Source organism: Haliotis asinina, chromosome 6 (assembly GCF_037392515.1).
Source record: "Haliotis asinina isolate JCU_RB_2024 chromosome 6, JCU_Hal_asi_v2, whole genome shotgun sequence".
In the NCBI taxonomy this organism is placed as follows: domain Eukaryota; kingdom Metazoa; phylum Mollusca; class Gastropoda; order Lepetellida; family Haliotidae; genus Haliotis; species Haliotis asinina.
This window is the reverse complement of record NC_090285.1, coordinates 33968168-33983980: the sequence shown is the minus strand read 5'-3', so window position 1 is coordinate 33983980 and position 15813 is coordinate 33968168. Positions and strand designations below refer to the sequence as shown.

The 15813-nt window shown below is 40.5% G+C and overlaps 1 protein-coding gene across 1 annotated transcript in view; it reads left to right on the top strand.

The window, feature by feature from the left end:
* Positions 1 to 15813, top strand: part of LOC137287305 (gamma-aminobutyric acid type B receptor subunit 1-like) — a 43934-nt gene that overhangs the window by 25352 nt on the left and 2769 nt on the right. The window contains exons 8-15 of the mRNA XM_067819543.1: positions 182 to 274; positions 1280 to 1430; positions 3247 to 3364; positions 5343 to 5450; positions 5824 to 5946; positions 6827 to 6970; positions 12425 to 12613; positions 14990 to 15124. Coding sequence (XP_067675644.1) covers positions 182 to 274; positions 1280 to 1430; positions 3247 to 3364; positions 5343 to 5450; positions 5824 to 5946; positions 6827 to 6970; positions 12425 to 12613; positions 14990 to 15124 — 1061 coding nt within the window. The remainder of the gene's footprint in view (positions 1 to 181; positions 275 to 1279; positions 1431 to 3246; positions 3365 to 5342; positions 5451 to 5823; positions 5947 to 6826; positions 6971 to 12424; positions 12614 to 14989; positions 15125 to 15813) is intronic.

The window sequence follows — 15813 nt, the reverse complement described above, 5'->3', positions numbered from 1 at the left end:
TGTATGACATGAATTGCCTTTCAAATCTAAAATCATAGTAATTAAGTAAGAATTCTACTTTATTGACGAGTATGTACGTTTCACAGCTGTGGTGGCAACTGAGATAATATCAATAAAACTTACCAATAACATTTTATATTTACACTAAAAAAGCCCAAAGTGTTTCCACGTACACTTACAGGTGGTGAGGTGCAGATGGTGGGCCTTTATGACCCGAACCTGGTTACTGATGTGAAGATCGAATGGCTACCAGCTACACCTATCGTATGGACAGGTAAAACAATATAGAATATACTTTATGGATAACCAAACAGGTATAACAATCGGAACACACTGGTTACTATGTGCCCCAAGGAGCACTTGCCCAGAGCAGTGCTTGTTACAACTAGGTACACACATTATGTAAACACTGTCAAACGGAGGAGCGATAATGGGTGTCCTTATGTTTACCCAGTCGATATGACAGAGACATACGATGACGACTATGACGCTGGTTATACAGCAATTCATCTTGTGGGGTGTCTTACGCTGTTGTGGGATTTTCATGTGGACATTAAGTATTGGTGAATATACTTGGTTTAAACATGCTGGTACTTCCAAAGAAACCTGGATCGGCTAACAAACAAAACTGGCTTATGTAAATACCTGTCCTGGTAGTAAGTTGACACAGGTGGTGACTATACCATGTACAAGATACTGATACACATAATGCACTGCACAGATGAGATATACGTCGTTATTTTGAAGTCAGTTATCTTTTCTACATAAATTTGAAATTGCTCAAGGATGCTTAATGAAGCACAGGCAGATTGTAGTGCGTACGTCCCTCTCTACTGTTCGTAAAATATTTTCAACGTCAAAATGAATTATCGTTACCATCAAAGGTAGATGCCCATTTCCTCACAGTGTTGTGATCTTGGATTTTCAATACTCACGTAAAATGTAAAATTTCATTCAAAGGTTTAAGCGCCATTCTTGGCATATCAAATCGTTATGTACCTACAATACTCTAACCAGCTTCTTCTGATGGAAGGAAAAGGGATAAACAGAAAATGTCAGTTTGCCTAATTTTACCATTAAACTGATGAAGATTCCTTACGTGTCGTTGTTATTGTCCGATTTTTCGTAACAATTATTTAAAAGAAAAGACAAGGAATCATTTGCAAACGTGGCCATGTGCTAATTTCTTACATCTTGTTACCGATCAACTTATCCTTGTTTGCCAGTATAAAGTTATATATATACGGTCCATTATGTTCAGTGATGTCTGTTGTTCCAGGTGGAAAGATACCGAAGGATTCCTTGACCATCTTTCTAACCACTACCCGCCTGACCTTCTCTTTGTATCTGTCCATATGCTGCATCTCGGCACTCGGCATCACCCTTAGTATATTCTTCCTTGCCTTCAACATTCATTACAGAAAGATACGGTGAGACATGTCTATGTGCATCATGGGCCCGATGTGGAACTGAGACTTTCCAGCTCCAAATCCACGACTGATTTAACTGACACATTTCATTTACAGTCAGTTAAACTGATGCGATAAAGGTCAAAGTCGACAACAGGTTTATCTCACACATTTGAGTTAGTCACTTAAACTGAGACGATAAAGGTCAAACTCGACAACTGGTTAAACTGACACATTTGGTTGACAGTCAGTTAAACTAAGAAGATAAAGCTCAAAATCCACAGCTGGTTAAACTGAAAGGTTTGATTTACAGTCAGTTAAACTGACATAATAAAGGTCAAACTCGACAACTGCTTAAACTGACACATTTGATTTACAGTCAGTTAAACCAGCTCAAACTCGACAACTGGTTTATCTCACACATTTGATTTAGTCACTTAAACTGAGACGATAAAGGTCAAACTCGACAACTGCTTAAACTGACACATTTGATTTACAGTCAGTTAAACCAGCTCAAACTTTACAACTGGTTAAACTGACACATTTGGTTTACAGTCAGTTAAACTAAGAAGATAAAGCTCAAAATCCACAGCTGGTTAAACTGAAAGGTTTGATTTACAGTCAGTTAAACTGACATAATAAAGGTCAAACTCGACAACTGCTTAAACTGACACATTTGATTTACAGTCTGTTAAACCAGCTCAAACTCGACAACTGGTTTATCTCACACATTTGATTTAGTCACTTAAACTGAGACGATAAAGGTCAAACTCGACAACTGCTTAAACTGACACATTTGATTTACAGTCTGTTAAACCAGCTCAAACTTTACAACTGCTTAAACTGACACATTTGGTTGACAGTCAGTTAAACTAAGAAGATAAAGCTCAAAATCCACAGCTGGTTAAACTGAAAGGTTTGATTTACAGTCAGTTAAACTGACATAATAAAGGTCAAACTCGACAACTGCTTAAACTGACACATTTGATTTACAGTCTGTTAAACCAGCTCAAACTTTACAACTGCTTAAACTGACACATTTGGTTGACAGTCAGTTAAACTAAGAAGATAAAGCTCAAAATCCACAGCTGGTTAAACTGAAAGGTTTGATTTACAGTCAGTTAAACTGACATAATAAAGGTCAAACTCGACAACTGCTTAAACTGACACATTTGATTTACAGTCTGTTAAACCAGCTCAAACTTTACAACTGCTTAAACTGACACATTTGGTTGACAGTCAGTTAAACTAAGAAGATAAAGCTCAAAATCCACAGCTGGTTAAACTGAAAGGTTTGATTTACAGTCAATTAAAATGAGATCGTTCTCAACTTTTCGTAAAGCTCAAAATCCACAGCTGGTTAACCTGAAACATTTCACTTACAGTCAGTTAGACTGAGAACGTAAGACTCAAAATCCACCGCTGGTTAAACTGAAACATGCGATCTCCAATGTACTGTTGCCAGCTGGGCCTGTAATCTGTACATGGTTAAACATAGACATTCCATCTTTACAGTGATGCTAACAAGATATGATTGAATAAACTAACCCTTTCACACAAAATGTAGTTACTATAACGTAGGCTTTGTGGACACACGTTGCCGAATTAAGAGCAGTCGGGGAAAGTGGAACTTTTTAAGTTAAATATAAATTTGGTTGAACTTTCAAGGCAATCCATGATAAAAGTATTTTACCTCCAAGCCGTGCCGATATCATGTATGAGCTGATATGAAGTTTTGCTAGTGGGTGTCTGTTACATCTCATGATCAAAGACATTGTGAAGTGTTTATGCCTAAGCCTATTCTCTCGCTGTATAATTTTCTTCTATGTTCTACCAGCATCGTAAAGATGTCGTCGCCGCGCCTGAACAACGTCATCCTTTTCGGCTGTGTACTCCTCTACATCACAGTGTTCTTAGAGCAGACGAATGATGAGCTTGTGCCAGCCTTATGTCTGGTAAGCAGACAGTACCTGGTTTTAGTTAACCTCCTCCAGTCCCACCATCACTTTCCAAACCGCTAAATATATGCTACTGACATACGTATACGTATGTTTCAAGGACCTGTTTCTGTCGAACTAGTTGATCTATTCGAGTAATATAACTTTAATGCTTATGAAGAACGCTGTACAACGACAAACGTACGATTAGTTGGTGTCACCTGTCTAGAAGTTATGTAGGCTTTCAACTTTTTTGCCCGTCCTCATATTCCTCCGTTGTCAGTGACAAGAGGTGTGAAACATCTGATAAAACTCACATCATGCATGCCACTAATTCAAGGTGCAAACGATCCTAGCTTTACGACTGTTGTAAGCCTATGTCAAAAGATCCTTATAGCGCTCTGGTACGACGAGACCTAGATCTACAAAACTGCAAATGGCTTGTGTATTAGTTCCAAACTGACCCAAACTGATCGATTCAGTAGAGTTTACGGTCTTACTCCGCTATTGTCAATATGAGCATGTTAGCTAAGAGGAAGAAGCTCAAAGATATGTAGGTCTCATACGCCTAACCACTTTGGGGGGAATCTTGAAACACAATATTTGATAAACCGGGATTCGAACACACAGCCGTAGCGTTCTTTTCTACACAAGGGATGCAATTCTGTAAGGCGGGTAGGCCCCTGGGACACTCGTTTGAGATCACTTGAGGCGAGAATTTGGTACTGAAAACATTGGATACTGGCAGCGCTGAGACACGGGTAATGCCGCCTTTGAAATGACATTAATCTAAGAAAAAAACATCACTTGTATCTCTATACTGCATTTCTGTTAGTAAACACTGCGGAGATGTCGGGACAGATCAGACACATAGAGCATCATACTTGTCCTAGGACCCGTTGGGGTTAGTCAGTATGTCTAGCACATAACGATACGTGTCCTACAGTCAGTGATTTGCCACTCACGTCCCCCACCTGTCTCGACCCTCACAGGGCTTCTGGATAAAAACGTGTCCTACAGTCAGTGATTTGCCACTCACGTCCCCCACCTGTCTCGACCCTCACAGGGCTTCTGGATAAAAACGTGTCCTACAGTCAGTGATTTGCCACACACGGTCCCCACCAGTCTCGACCCTCACAGGGCTTCTGGATAAAAACGTGTCCTACAGTCAGTGATTTGCCACTCACGTCCCCCACCAGTCTCGACCCTCACAGGGCTTCTGGATAAAAACGTGTCCTACAGTCAGTGATTTGCCACTCACGTCCCCCACCAGTCTCGACCCTCACAGGGCTTCTGGATAAAAACGTGTCCTACAGTCAGTGATTTGCCACACACGGTCCCCACCTGTCTCGACCCTCACAGGGCTTCTGGATAAAAACGTGTCCTACAGTCAGTGATTTGCCACTCACGTCCCCCACCTGTCTCGACCCTCACAGGGCTTCTGGATAAAAACATGTCCTCAGCATCGTCTGTGTTAGAAGCAATCAAATTCATCAGGTGGTCACAGGCAGACTGGTGCTGTAAATAGCATGTGATTGTAGCCGACTGTGCTGAACGCGGTTCATGATATCAATCACTGGTTTACCTCGTCTTGATTTCATTAGAAACATGATAACTTACATGTTATCAAGCACCCTTTTTTCCATAAATCTCTTCACGTTGTTATATATATTATATTATTATATATTATATTGTTATTGGTTCATGATCTGAGAATTACTATCGTTCCAAGAGTGTGTGCTTATGTGTTAGTTTGTGAGTGAGTGAGTGAGTCTTATATGAACATGTGACAAAGTCTTTATGGATGCATATATGGATATGGACAGATCCAGTCTATATCATTCACCTGTAAAGCAAGTAAGAATAAACTCCGAGAGGTCTAGTCTCATGTTCACCACTTCCAAATGCCCTTTAAAGTACTTTCATATTGCTGACTGCGGCATTACACAATAGTCGTTCATTTACCCATGTCATGTACCACCCTTGTGTTTCCCAGTCCAAGGTTTACCTCCTGACGCTGGGCTTTTCCATGGCGTTTGGTGCTCTGTTCGCGAAGACCTGGAGGGTGCACGTCATCTTCACGAACGCCACGAAACAAAAGAAGGTGATTACCGCTGTCGCGGTGTACAAAACGTTACATCAATAACGATTTTAAATGAGTCATTATTGGGTTTCTTTGAAGGAGTCATATCGATTGCAGTTGATTTTTACAAATACGAGGTCTCGTCACAAGTCCATGAGCATATTTCAAAGCAAATCCTTGCATGGAATGTTTGTCGTCAAGGCGTATGTTTTAACATTTATATTTTATCATTCAATTCTTGTTTATAGAGAACATATAGTTGAATTAACGGTCATATTTTCAGTAATAACCCAATTCGCTTTCGGGTAGAAAATATTAAGTTAACAATGACAGTAAGTATTCTTTTATCGCAAATAACAAAGAATCTATCAATCGATTTTTATTTCCGTCCCAGGTGCTTAAAGACAGTCAGTTGTTTATAATGGTCGGAGTTCTGGTGGCAATCAACACAGTAGTTCTACTCACTTGGACATTCATTGACCCACTCAAGGTCATTAACAACGACCTTGACCCAGTTGTAAGTAAACGTTTTTGTTTGATACTAAATGACCGGAAATTACAACTAATGGTTTGTTAGTTTTAATAATGATTGTAATAAAATACTTCGCGTAATATAACACCGTTGTCTGCGATGTGATAGTTCTTTGTGGTTACAGGTTCGTTAATGCGACATAAGTGGGGTTTCGGTTATAACAAGTGCAGACTAATATGTAATGAATATTCACTTATGTGTTGATATGGAAAGTAGAGTGTCTCAACTATTAGTGGCTGATGTTGCGATTGCTTTGGGCATGTGTTACTCCTGAAAGTACACCAAAGATATTGATAAGCACTTTGGAATCAAATGTGAAACAGTAATCTCTCTTCATTATTCAGCTGCATGAAACTGCGAAAAAAGTTTGTAAATCAGTAAGCCTCGGTGTTATTGAGAAAATACGAAAACCGGACACCATTGGTCGATTCTCGCCTCTCTACTGGATCTGACGATGTCGTTTGGCATTTTCCGGAATGACACGGGTGGTCATGGTTACAAATAATGAAATAAGTGGTTGTCGTATTTCAGTTGTATCACTGTATGTCATTCAATGTGATGGGAAGCAAAAGGACACCCCGGCCTAAAACTAGTACTATTTAAATTAGTTAGAATAAACATGCTTGGTCTTCATGCAGACCAACTTTAGACCAAATCTAGTATTTGATCCCAAGACCTTTGCATCCGTCAAGCCCAAGGGAGGAGCCCAACGGTGAATGGGCCCGTGAGGAAGTATCTCTCTGCTGATCAGACTGACTCACATTTACCAAAGTCACATACCTTAGAAGATTGTTTTTAAAACTGCGTTACCTATGTTTTCAAATATTTAGCAAAATATAACAACTTCCAATTCCCATATACTCAGGTGTATGAAGACCGGGACATCGAGATACGGAGTCACGTGCAGACGTGCACGTCAGCCAATCAGATCTATTTTGTTGGAACTTTGTTCGGAATACAGGGCATCTTACTCCTGTTGGGGACTTTCCTCGCCTGGGAAACCCGGAAGGTGAATACACAATCAGTCATTGATCTTACTGATATCGGATTGGTACATGTCATCAATTATTAACTGTACAATCTTTGCAAATACAAAAGTATTGATAAAGTAATTACAGCGACAATATGGAGTTTCTCTGCGAATACAAGACATGTTTGGTCAACTCATGTTTATTCAGTGGTCGCATTGAGTGAAAATATGATCACAATGTAAGAGAGTGATTTAAGGTATTTTGTTAGGACATGACTGGAGCTGGTTTATTGTAAAACATATCACAGTGACCAATCCTTTTACTTGAAATGGAAAAAGGAAAAAAGTTATTTTGTCGTGTCTTGTGTTACAAGTAACAACTTTAGTTTGGAAGAGTGACGGTCATGTGTTCCCATGCAGTCATCTCATGAGGTCCCCAACCTGTCAGTTGGAATAGGCAACATGCTAAATTGCATATGTCCGTTTTTGAAATGATTCGATATTTAACCGAATGCTTTAGGTAAAAGGAAGTAACACCCTTCGTTCGTGTATGCTACTAGTTCTACGATTATAATGAAATGCGGACTCTTCAAGGTGAGGTGAGGTTAGATCATTATGGGTGAAAGGAATAATTTCGCTTTTATGACGACGTGCATGCGTGTATGTGTGTAGCTGCTTGTACTAGCCCCGACTTAAGCTGGTTTTATAGTGATTGCTCTCTATGCCTCTCTCTAACACCAGCTTAACTGAATCCATGGCCGATTCAGATCACAGCGTAATGGCATCTGATACCATCCCATGCCGATGAAATCAACGTGCCTCTTGCTTACTTGGCTGTTACCAAAGCTATGGCTACACCCTTGTCACACATCGAGCATAGGAAAACAATGACCAAGATTATGACAAGAGTTGGTGTGTTTTTCCTATTTAATTTTATTTCGTTTAAGTAATTTTCGAGTTGGAGTGCAATTCATCGGGAAGATTTTGAGCCAAACGGACTGTAGCTATCTAAGTGGAGCGGGTGGTCAGGCTCATGGACCAGCTGCTTAGATCGATGGGCATGTTGCTGATCATGGGATTGTCTGGTCCAGTCTGGATTATTTATAGACCACCACCATATAGCTGGAATAATACCGGTGCGAACAAAGAAATGGATTAATTAATGTCATCCTTTAACAGATCATTACGTCATGATGGGTAAGGGGCAGTGGGGTAGGCTAGTGGTTAAAGCGTTCGCTCGTCACGATGAAAACCAGGGTTCGATTCCCTACATGTGTACAATGTACATTTCTGGTCTCCCCAGCAGTTAATATTGTAAACGCTAAACATTAAAACTAATCTCACTCACTCATGACAGGTTATTGAACTGTACATCTTCGGCAGATCGGCTCCACATATCATTGTCTGACCAAAATTCCAGTCCTACATAATCATGGTGAGACAGGTAACACTTTTATCGATCTATATGGACCGGTGGCTAGCCAAGTAGATAAAACGTTCACTCGCCACGCTCAGGCCCAAATTCGATTTCCAACATGGATACAAAGTGTGAAGCCCGTTTCTAATGTCAACAGCCCAGGAACTTCTGTGAAACTCATAAAAGCGTACCATCTCACTCACTACCTACCCATCGATATATACTGGACAATAATGAGGCGTGAAATTAACACCTGTCATTGATTGGCAGGTTTGTATAAGGCGAAGGAAGTGGTCCAGATTGCTCCCTAGTAATTATACACCATTATGTATTCATAAACAACGGGAAGTGCTGTCAGCGTAATAATCGCCTCGGTGTTGTAAAGGTCCACAATATCAACACGTCTGTCCCATCTTTGGGTATGATTAGAGAACAAAGGTTTTCCACTGATCAGTGCATAATTAGCAGAAGAAATAATCTTTGTAATTAGTTAGCGATTAATGCGCTCTCCTTCCTGCTTGTGCCAATATTTTTGTGTGTTAGATATCGGGTTGAAGTCGATAAACGCTATGTAGTACTGACAGCTTCGCGCTAATTGTTATTGAGTAGATTCTTTTAAATGTCCTCTTAGCATAAGGAGGTTATATTTGGATAGGGTCAATAGCGGGTTATGAATCACGGATATGAAAGCTATACTCAATGCTCAAATGTTCTCTCCTAATCGTGTTTGTTAGGGTTGGGTCGTTCTTGAAGGGTTAGGACATCGCGCCCCATGATATCATGATATGAGTGTAAAGCCTAGTATTGTGGTTCCTCGATATGAACATCACAGAATAATGATTGAAGCTGATGAAAAGCCCTCTCACTTACTCACTCACTGACTCAGTCACTCATTTATTCGTTACAGTGGACAAGGTACGTGAGTGAAACAGTTTAGTTTTGTTCCTAGTTTCTGGGGAGACTGGATAGCCTAGTGGTTCACAAGGGTTCGCTCGTCATGACGACAGCCCGGGTTTGATTCCCCATATGGGTAGGGTGTGTAATGCCCATTTCTGGAGCTCTCCCACTGTGATGTTACTGGAATATTGCGGCATAAAATAAACTCGCTGTTCACTGTGACAACGAGTGAGGGAGGGAGGGAATGAGTGGGATGGCGTTTCATCAGCTTTAAGCCATTTTCTAAGATGGTCATGTTGAGGAACACCAGTACTTGTCTTTACACATAAAACACTCACCCACTCACTCACTCACTCACTCACTCACTCACTCACTCACTCACTCATGATGAAACGAAGGCAAAAGTCAGCATTATCCAGTTTTTTTCACAGCTTGCTAGTAGCCAGTGATTAATTAGCAGCCGGCATATATCAGTTACATTTCAGCTCTATTTTTCACAAAAATGTTTTGATAACCAGTGGTACGTAACATTTGTTTATAGTGGCCACGTCCAAAGACCGAACACTTTCGTTTATGATTCGACTTCTCTAGTAGTTCCTAATCTTTCAGAATAAGGACTGTTTAGCGAGTAGTACAATGTGTGAAAGAAGGAAGGAGAAATGTTGTTTGATTGGTTGTTATTTAATGCAGCACTCGGCAATATTTCGGCGGCGGTCTGTAAATAATCAAGTCATGACCAGACAATCCAGTGATTAACAACATGAGCATCACACTATGCAAATGGGATACGATGAATACTAGAATCGATTTAGCATTGCCCACTCCGGGTGTAACGAGGTGTGATGCGGCGGTATGTTCTTGAATGATGAACTGAGGTTAGGATGGAATTCTGTTTTATAAGTTAGTGACATGGTTTGCAATTGTTCCTGTGATAATCGAGACAACGGTAGACGTTCCCAAGTTTTCGAACACCCATAATCCGAGAATAGGTGAAATTGGTCTTAGGCATCCTTGGATAAGTCTTTACAAGTAAGGCGACTATGCTTGTCGTAAGAGGCAACTAACGGGATCAGGTGGTCATGCTCGCTGACTTGGTTGACACATGTCATCATTTGCGCAGAACGCTGCTCGTGTTGCTGGTCACTGGATTTTCTGGTCCAGACAATTATTTACAAACCACCGCTATATAGTTCTAATATTACGTAAAACTAAACTCACAAACTCACCCATTTATAAGTAACACCATAACATGTTAATACTAGAGAGAAGCCCCAGGAGGTGAAGGTTTTACCCGTTGAAAACTGTTGTGAAACTACGGGCACCGGAATGGTACTGAACTGAATGAGGAGAGATGTTGGGTTCGAACCCGTATCTATATACATCATATCACGCACTGCGGTACATCCAATGGGCCTCCTCATGGCAGTCATACACGAGCGTAATAAGTACGCAATGTACAACACGATAAAGTTGTTTGTAAAACAGCAGTACATTACTCTTTTGCTTCAATGTGTAAACAATCCTGCCTTCAGTGTGTTTAGTGCATGCTTAACGATTATTCCACAGTAAACCTACAGTAAATTTCATAACGGGAAATATATCAAGGCATCAAAACAGGTGATTACTTTATTAACGATGATTCGACTGTATTTGCCTAATACCGGTAATGCCGGGGTTCAGTGGTGAACATCTCTAATGACAAAGTACTGTGTCAACAGAAGACAAAGATCACAACGTGACCACATAGGTTAAAACGTGAGATCGCTAATGACTTGGCTGTAAGTATAACCTAGACTAATTCTGGTTATCAGGAACATTCCAAGACGTTCTCCGTATAACGTAGACTAATTCTGTAAATCAGGTACATTTAAGACTTTCTCTGCTAACATCAGATGCTCAGTACTGATCAATACTGTCCATCTGTTTTTGACCATTGGTCATTAAGTGTAATTTGCTGGCGACCATCCCGGTATGTTTATAGGAACTGAAGAGAAAGTGCTTTATTAAACTCATTATATTGCTGTGTTCTATACCCGGAGCTGGGTTGATGGAAAGGTACTGGCGACTCCCAATTAGCGTAAAACACACACTTGGATACGAATTAAACATACCCTCGTTGTCATATTTCTTTTGACAATCACTAAGATCAACATGTTTAACGAGCAATTTGTGTACATGTTAAATCCAGTTTTAAAATGGGAGTTTATCTAAATGTATAGACATAAATGTGCATTAATTCCCTTTACGGGGTGAGGGTATGTCACGCACCTGTATTTAAGTCGACATGCACACTACAGGGGAAGAACTAGGTTTAATGCAGCTTTGAAAAGTAAAGTGTTTCTTAATTAGTTCATTTAAATTTGAATTGGATTTAGAGGTGACGCACTTGATTTAAAGAAACTTTACGCATTATTTCTTCTGTATTAAGAACATATCGTTTAGGAGTATATTTTAACTGCTTCATGGGGTGAGTCTACCTGTTTCGCTGGTGGTCCAGTTGTGTCAGAGAAGTTCGATATAGTTTGATCCTAATAAAGAATGTAACACACGCCCCTAACGTTTGATCCTAATGAGAAGGCTGACGTCCTTTCTTCACGCTACAGAATTTGACATCCATGCAATTGTCTATCTCACGATAAAGACGTTGATATCCTCATTATTCTCTTCCTTGTCAAAAAAAACATTTGACATCCACAAATTCTGTTTCTTATAATAACAAATTTGACATCCATGACTTTTCTCCTTTAGATGTGTATGTATCAACTCTAAAGCATTGACACGACATTAAGGTCGAGGAGATACAGTAATTTCCTAAATGAAGCACACTGCTACTATCAAAAACCAATCAGTACCAACCTGCACAGTGATATGGAAGTTTATATCAACCCCGAACCTTGTGTTTCCGGTAATATTAAAGTTGAATGCACATATTCCTGTAGTTCCACCATACATAGCGAAGAAAATGCTGCTACATTTATGGATAAGAACTGCTTTTATTGTTTTAATTCGACATTTCGGTGCAAATTCCTGTACCGTTAGGTGTGACCGGTGCCGATTGCCCCACCATTGTTATCCCAAGTTTTTATTCCTAATTCTGTCATTACTGTACTTCCCAACTAAAGTGTCGCTCAAAGACATAACGATAATGGTGTTAAGAATGTTCTGTCCTTGTTGGACAGGTGAAAATTGATGGTTTGAACGACTCTAAGATGATTGGCCTCTGTATCTACAACGTCACAGTGCTGAGCTTCCTTGGAGCCACTGTCTCCATGACCCTTGGGTCGCAGCTTGACCTCAACTATGCCTTGACCTCTATCATCGTAATCGTCGCTACAACAGTGACCATGTGTCTCATCGTTGTACCCAAGGTAGGTAAACAATATCTAATCGTTGTACCCATGGTAGGTAAACCATATCTCATCGTTGTACCCATGGTAGGTAAACCATATCTCATCATTGTACCCAAGGTAGGTAAACCATATCTCATCGTTGTACCCATGGTAGGTAAACCATATCTCAGTGCTGTATCCATGGTAGGTAAACCATATCTCACCATTGTACCTATGGTAGGTAAACCATATCTCATCGTTGTACCCATGGAGGGTAAACCATATCTCATCGATGTACCCATGGTAGGTAAACCATATCTCATTGCTGTACTCATGGTAGGTAAACCATATCTCATCACTGTACCCATGGTAGGTAAACCATATCACATTGCTGTACTCATGGTAGGTAAACCACATCTCATCACTGTACCCATGGTAGGTAAACCATATCACATTGCTGTACTCATGGTAGGTAAACCACATCTCATCACTGTACCCAAGGTAGGTAAACCATATCTCACCATTGTACCCATGGTAGGTAAACCATATCTCATCGTTGTACCCATGGTTGGTAAACACTATCTCATCGCAGGTAGACCACATCTCATTGCTATACTCATGGTAGGTAAACCATATCTCATCACTGTACCCATGGTAGGTAAACCATATCTCATTGCTGTACTCATGGTAGGTAAACCATATCTCATCACTGTACCCATGGTAGGTAAACCGTATCTCATCGTTGTACACAAGCTAGGTAGACCACATCACATCGTTGTATCCAAGGTAGGTAAACCATGTTTCATCGTTCAACCCATGGTACGTAAACCATATCTCGTCTGTTTGCCCAGTGTAGGCCCACTGTATGTCTTCTTTATGTTCAAGGTAGATGTTTTATGTGTCATCTTTGCGCTAAATATCGGCACACCACATCTTAATTTTGTGCTCAAGCTAAGTATACCATATTTTAATATTGTGTTCAAGGTAGGTACACCACATTTTAATTTTGTACTCAAGCTAAGTACACCATATTTTAATATTGTGTTCAAGGTAGGTACACCATAGCTTAATTTTGTGCTCAAGCTAAGTACCCCATATTTTCATATTGTGTTCAAGGTTGGTATACCACATTTTCTCTTTGTGCTCAAGGTAGGTACACCACATCTTCTCTTTGTGCTAAAGGTAGGTACATCACATCTTCACTTTGTGCTCAAGGTAGGTACACGACATCTTACACTTGTGTTCAAGGTAGGTACACCACATCTTCACTTTGTGCTCAAGGTAGGTACACCACATCTTAATCTTGTGTAGGTACAACGATCTCACCACTATGGTCGAGTTACATGCAATGTATCTCATCAGAGACCATATAATAGAGGGACGGCCCTCTCCAACAGTTCATCATTAAACATCAGCGCTACGGTCTGGCATGTAACTGATACACATCGACACCCTGCTGCTAACTTCCGGTTACCGGAACACATGCGCAGCAGATGCGCAGACATTCGCAAATGAACGCTCTGGTAACCACGTAAACAATATTGCGTAATATCCGGACCGAGAGTTAATTCCTTAGCTGGATTTCACCGGTTGCGACTGACAGTCAAAGATTACATGAACAGCTCCAATAAACTGATTACAATAATCGTAATCTCTATCTTGTCTCTCACAAGATGTCAACTTTTCAACTGTCCCACATGTCAACTGACAAAAATGTGTATCGTTCGCGAAATCCGTCCCGTTTTAGGCCAGTCATGTAACAGTACTGTTGTCAATATCCCCGATGTTCGCTGAACTTCATCACATAACCTCTAGATTTTGTTTTAAGTATCCGTTGCCACTGGTTGGTGGTTCACTAAATGACGCTATTAGTCTCTGATTTTGATTTCATATCTATTATATGGTCTCTGATCTCATCAATACGTTTCAGATACAACGTATCCTAACATTTATTCGGGGTGGTGGGGTAGCCTAGTGGTTAAAGCGTTCGCTCGTCACGACGAAGACCCGGGTTCGATTCCCCACATGGGTACAATGTGTGAGGCCCATTTTCTGGTGTCCCCCGCCGTGATATCGCTGGAATATTGCTAAAACCGACGTAAAACCAAACTCACTCACTCACTCACTCAACATATATTCATTTCGTAATTTTGTTTAAGGCAGTACTGCTTAGGTCTGTGCAAGGCAGTTCAGCTAGTCTTTGCTGAGTACTCTTGTACCCTGGTCACCATGACATATTTCAAGTGAAACTGAGCAAGTGAATTTAGTAATGGATGCGTTTCCAAGGATTCTTTTAGTCAGTTCTTCTTTGGGTTCGATTTCCCGGGTTCGTTTTCCCACAGGGTAAAGTATATGGACCTAGTCACCGTGCACTCAACTGCACATTTGATACATTAAGGCGCTTTTTCATTCCAGATCATTGCGGTTTGGACAAACAAAGTTGACGTCATTGAAACTGCGACGGCCGCCGCCAGCGGCGGTGCAACGAACACCATGCAGAACAACGTGCACGTCGCTAAAATAAACATTCTGGAGTTCCAAATAAAGGAAGTAAGTAGCAACATAAATAGGCCTCTCCGCAAACATCCGACAGTTTAAATGAACATGTAAGTTCTGTCATTACAAGTATTCCTTATTGACGTAAAGGAGAGTGATGTATAGGCACAGATATCCGCGGTGTTTTAACGGACTGCAAAGAGGCATAAAAGGCATTGTCCCGGGTCGGGTAGGCTTGGGATCTACAATTTTCGGACGTCTTCTAAGGTTAACCAGACATGAAGCGACTTAGCTGAGATTATACTTTCTTTGTACGTTGGTTCACCAAACATACTCTTCTTAAGTTGTTGTAGTAACAAACATGTTCGAATGATGACGTTATTTTGATCGTAATGTTTTACACTGTACATAGCGTAATATCAACCAGAGCTCTTACTCTTCATGGTGTCTCACAGTGTTACGTACCTGGATGTTCCAGTCTCTCACTGTCATGGCTCAAGTCTGCAATTACGTTTCACACGTTTCATACAATGTAGAAATTAAACCCAGTTATTCATAAATGTGAGCGAACGTTGTGCAAGTAAGCCGTCTAACCAGTCTGTATAGAATATCAGGTCAAAAGTTAAACCTTTAACTGTTAACTCATGTAACTGTTCCCAATCCAGAGTCTCCTCAGTACAAGTATGTATATGAATACATTGCTCTCCTAATGTCAGTAGAGCTGACCTGTCCAAACGATGTGT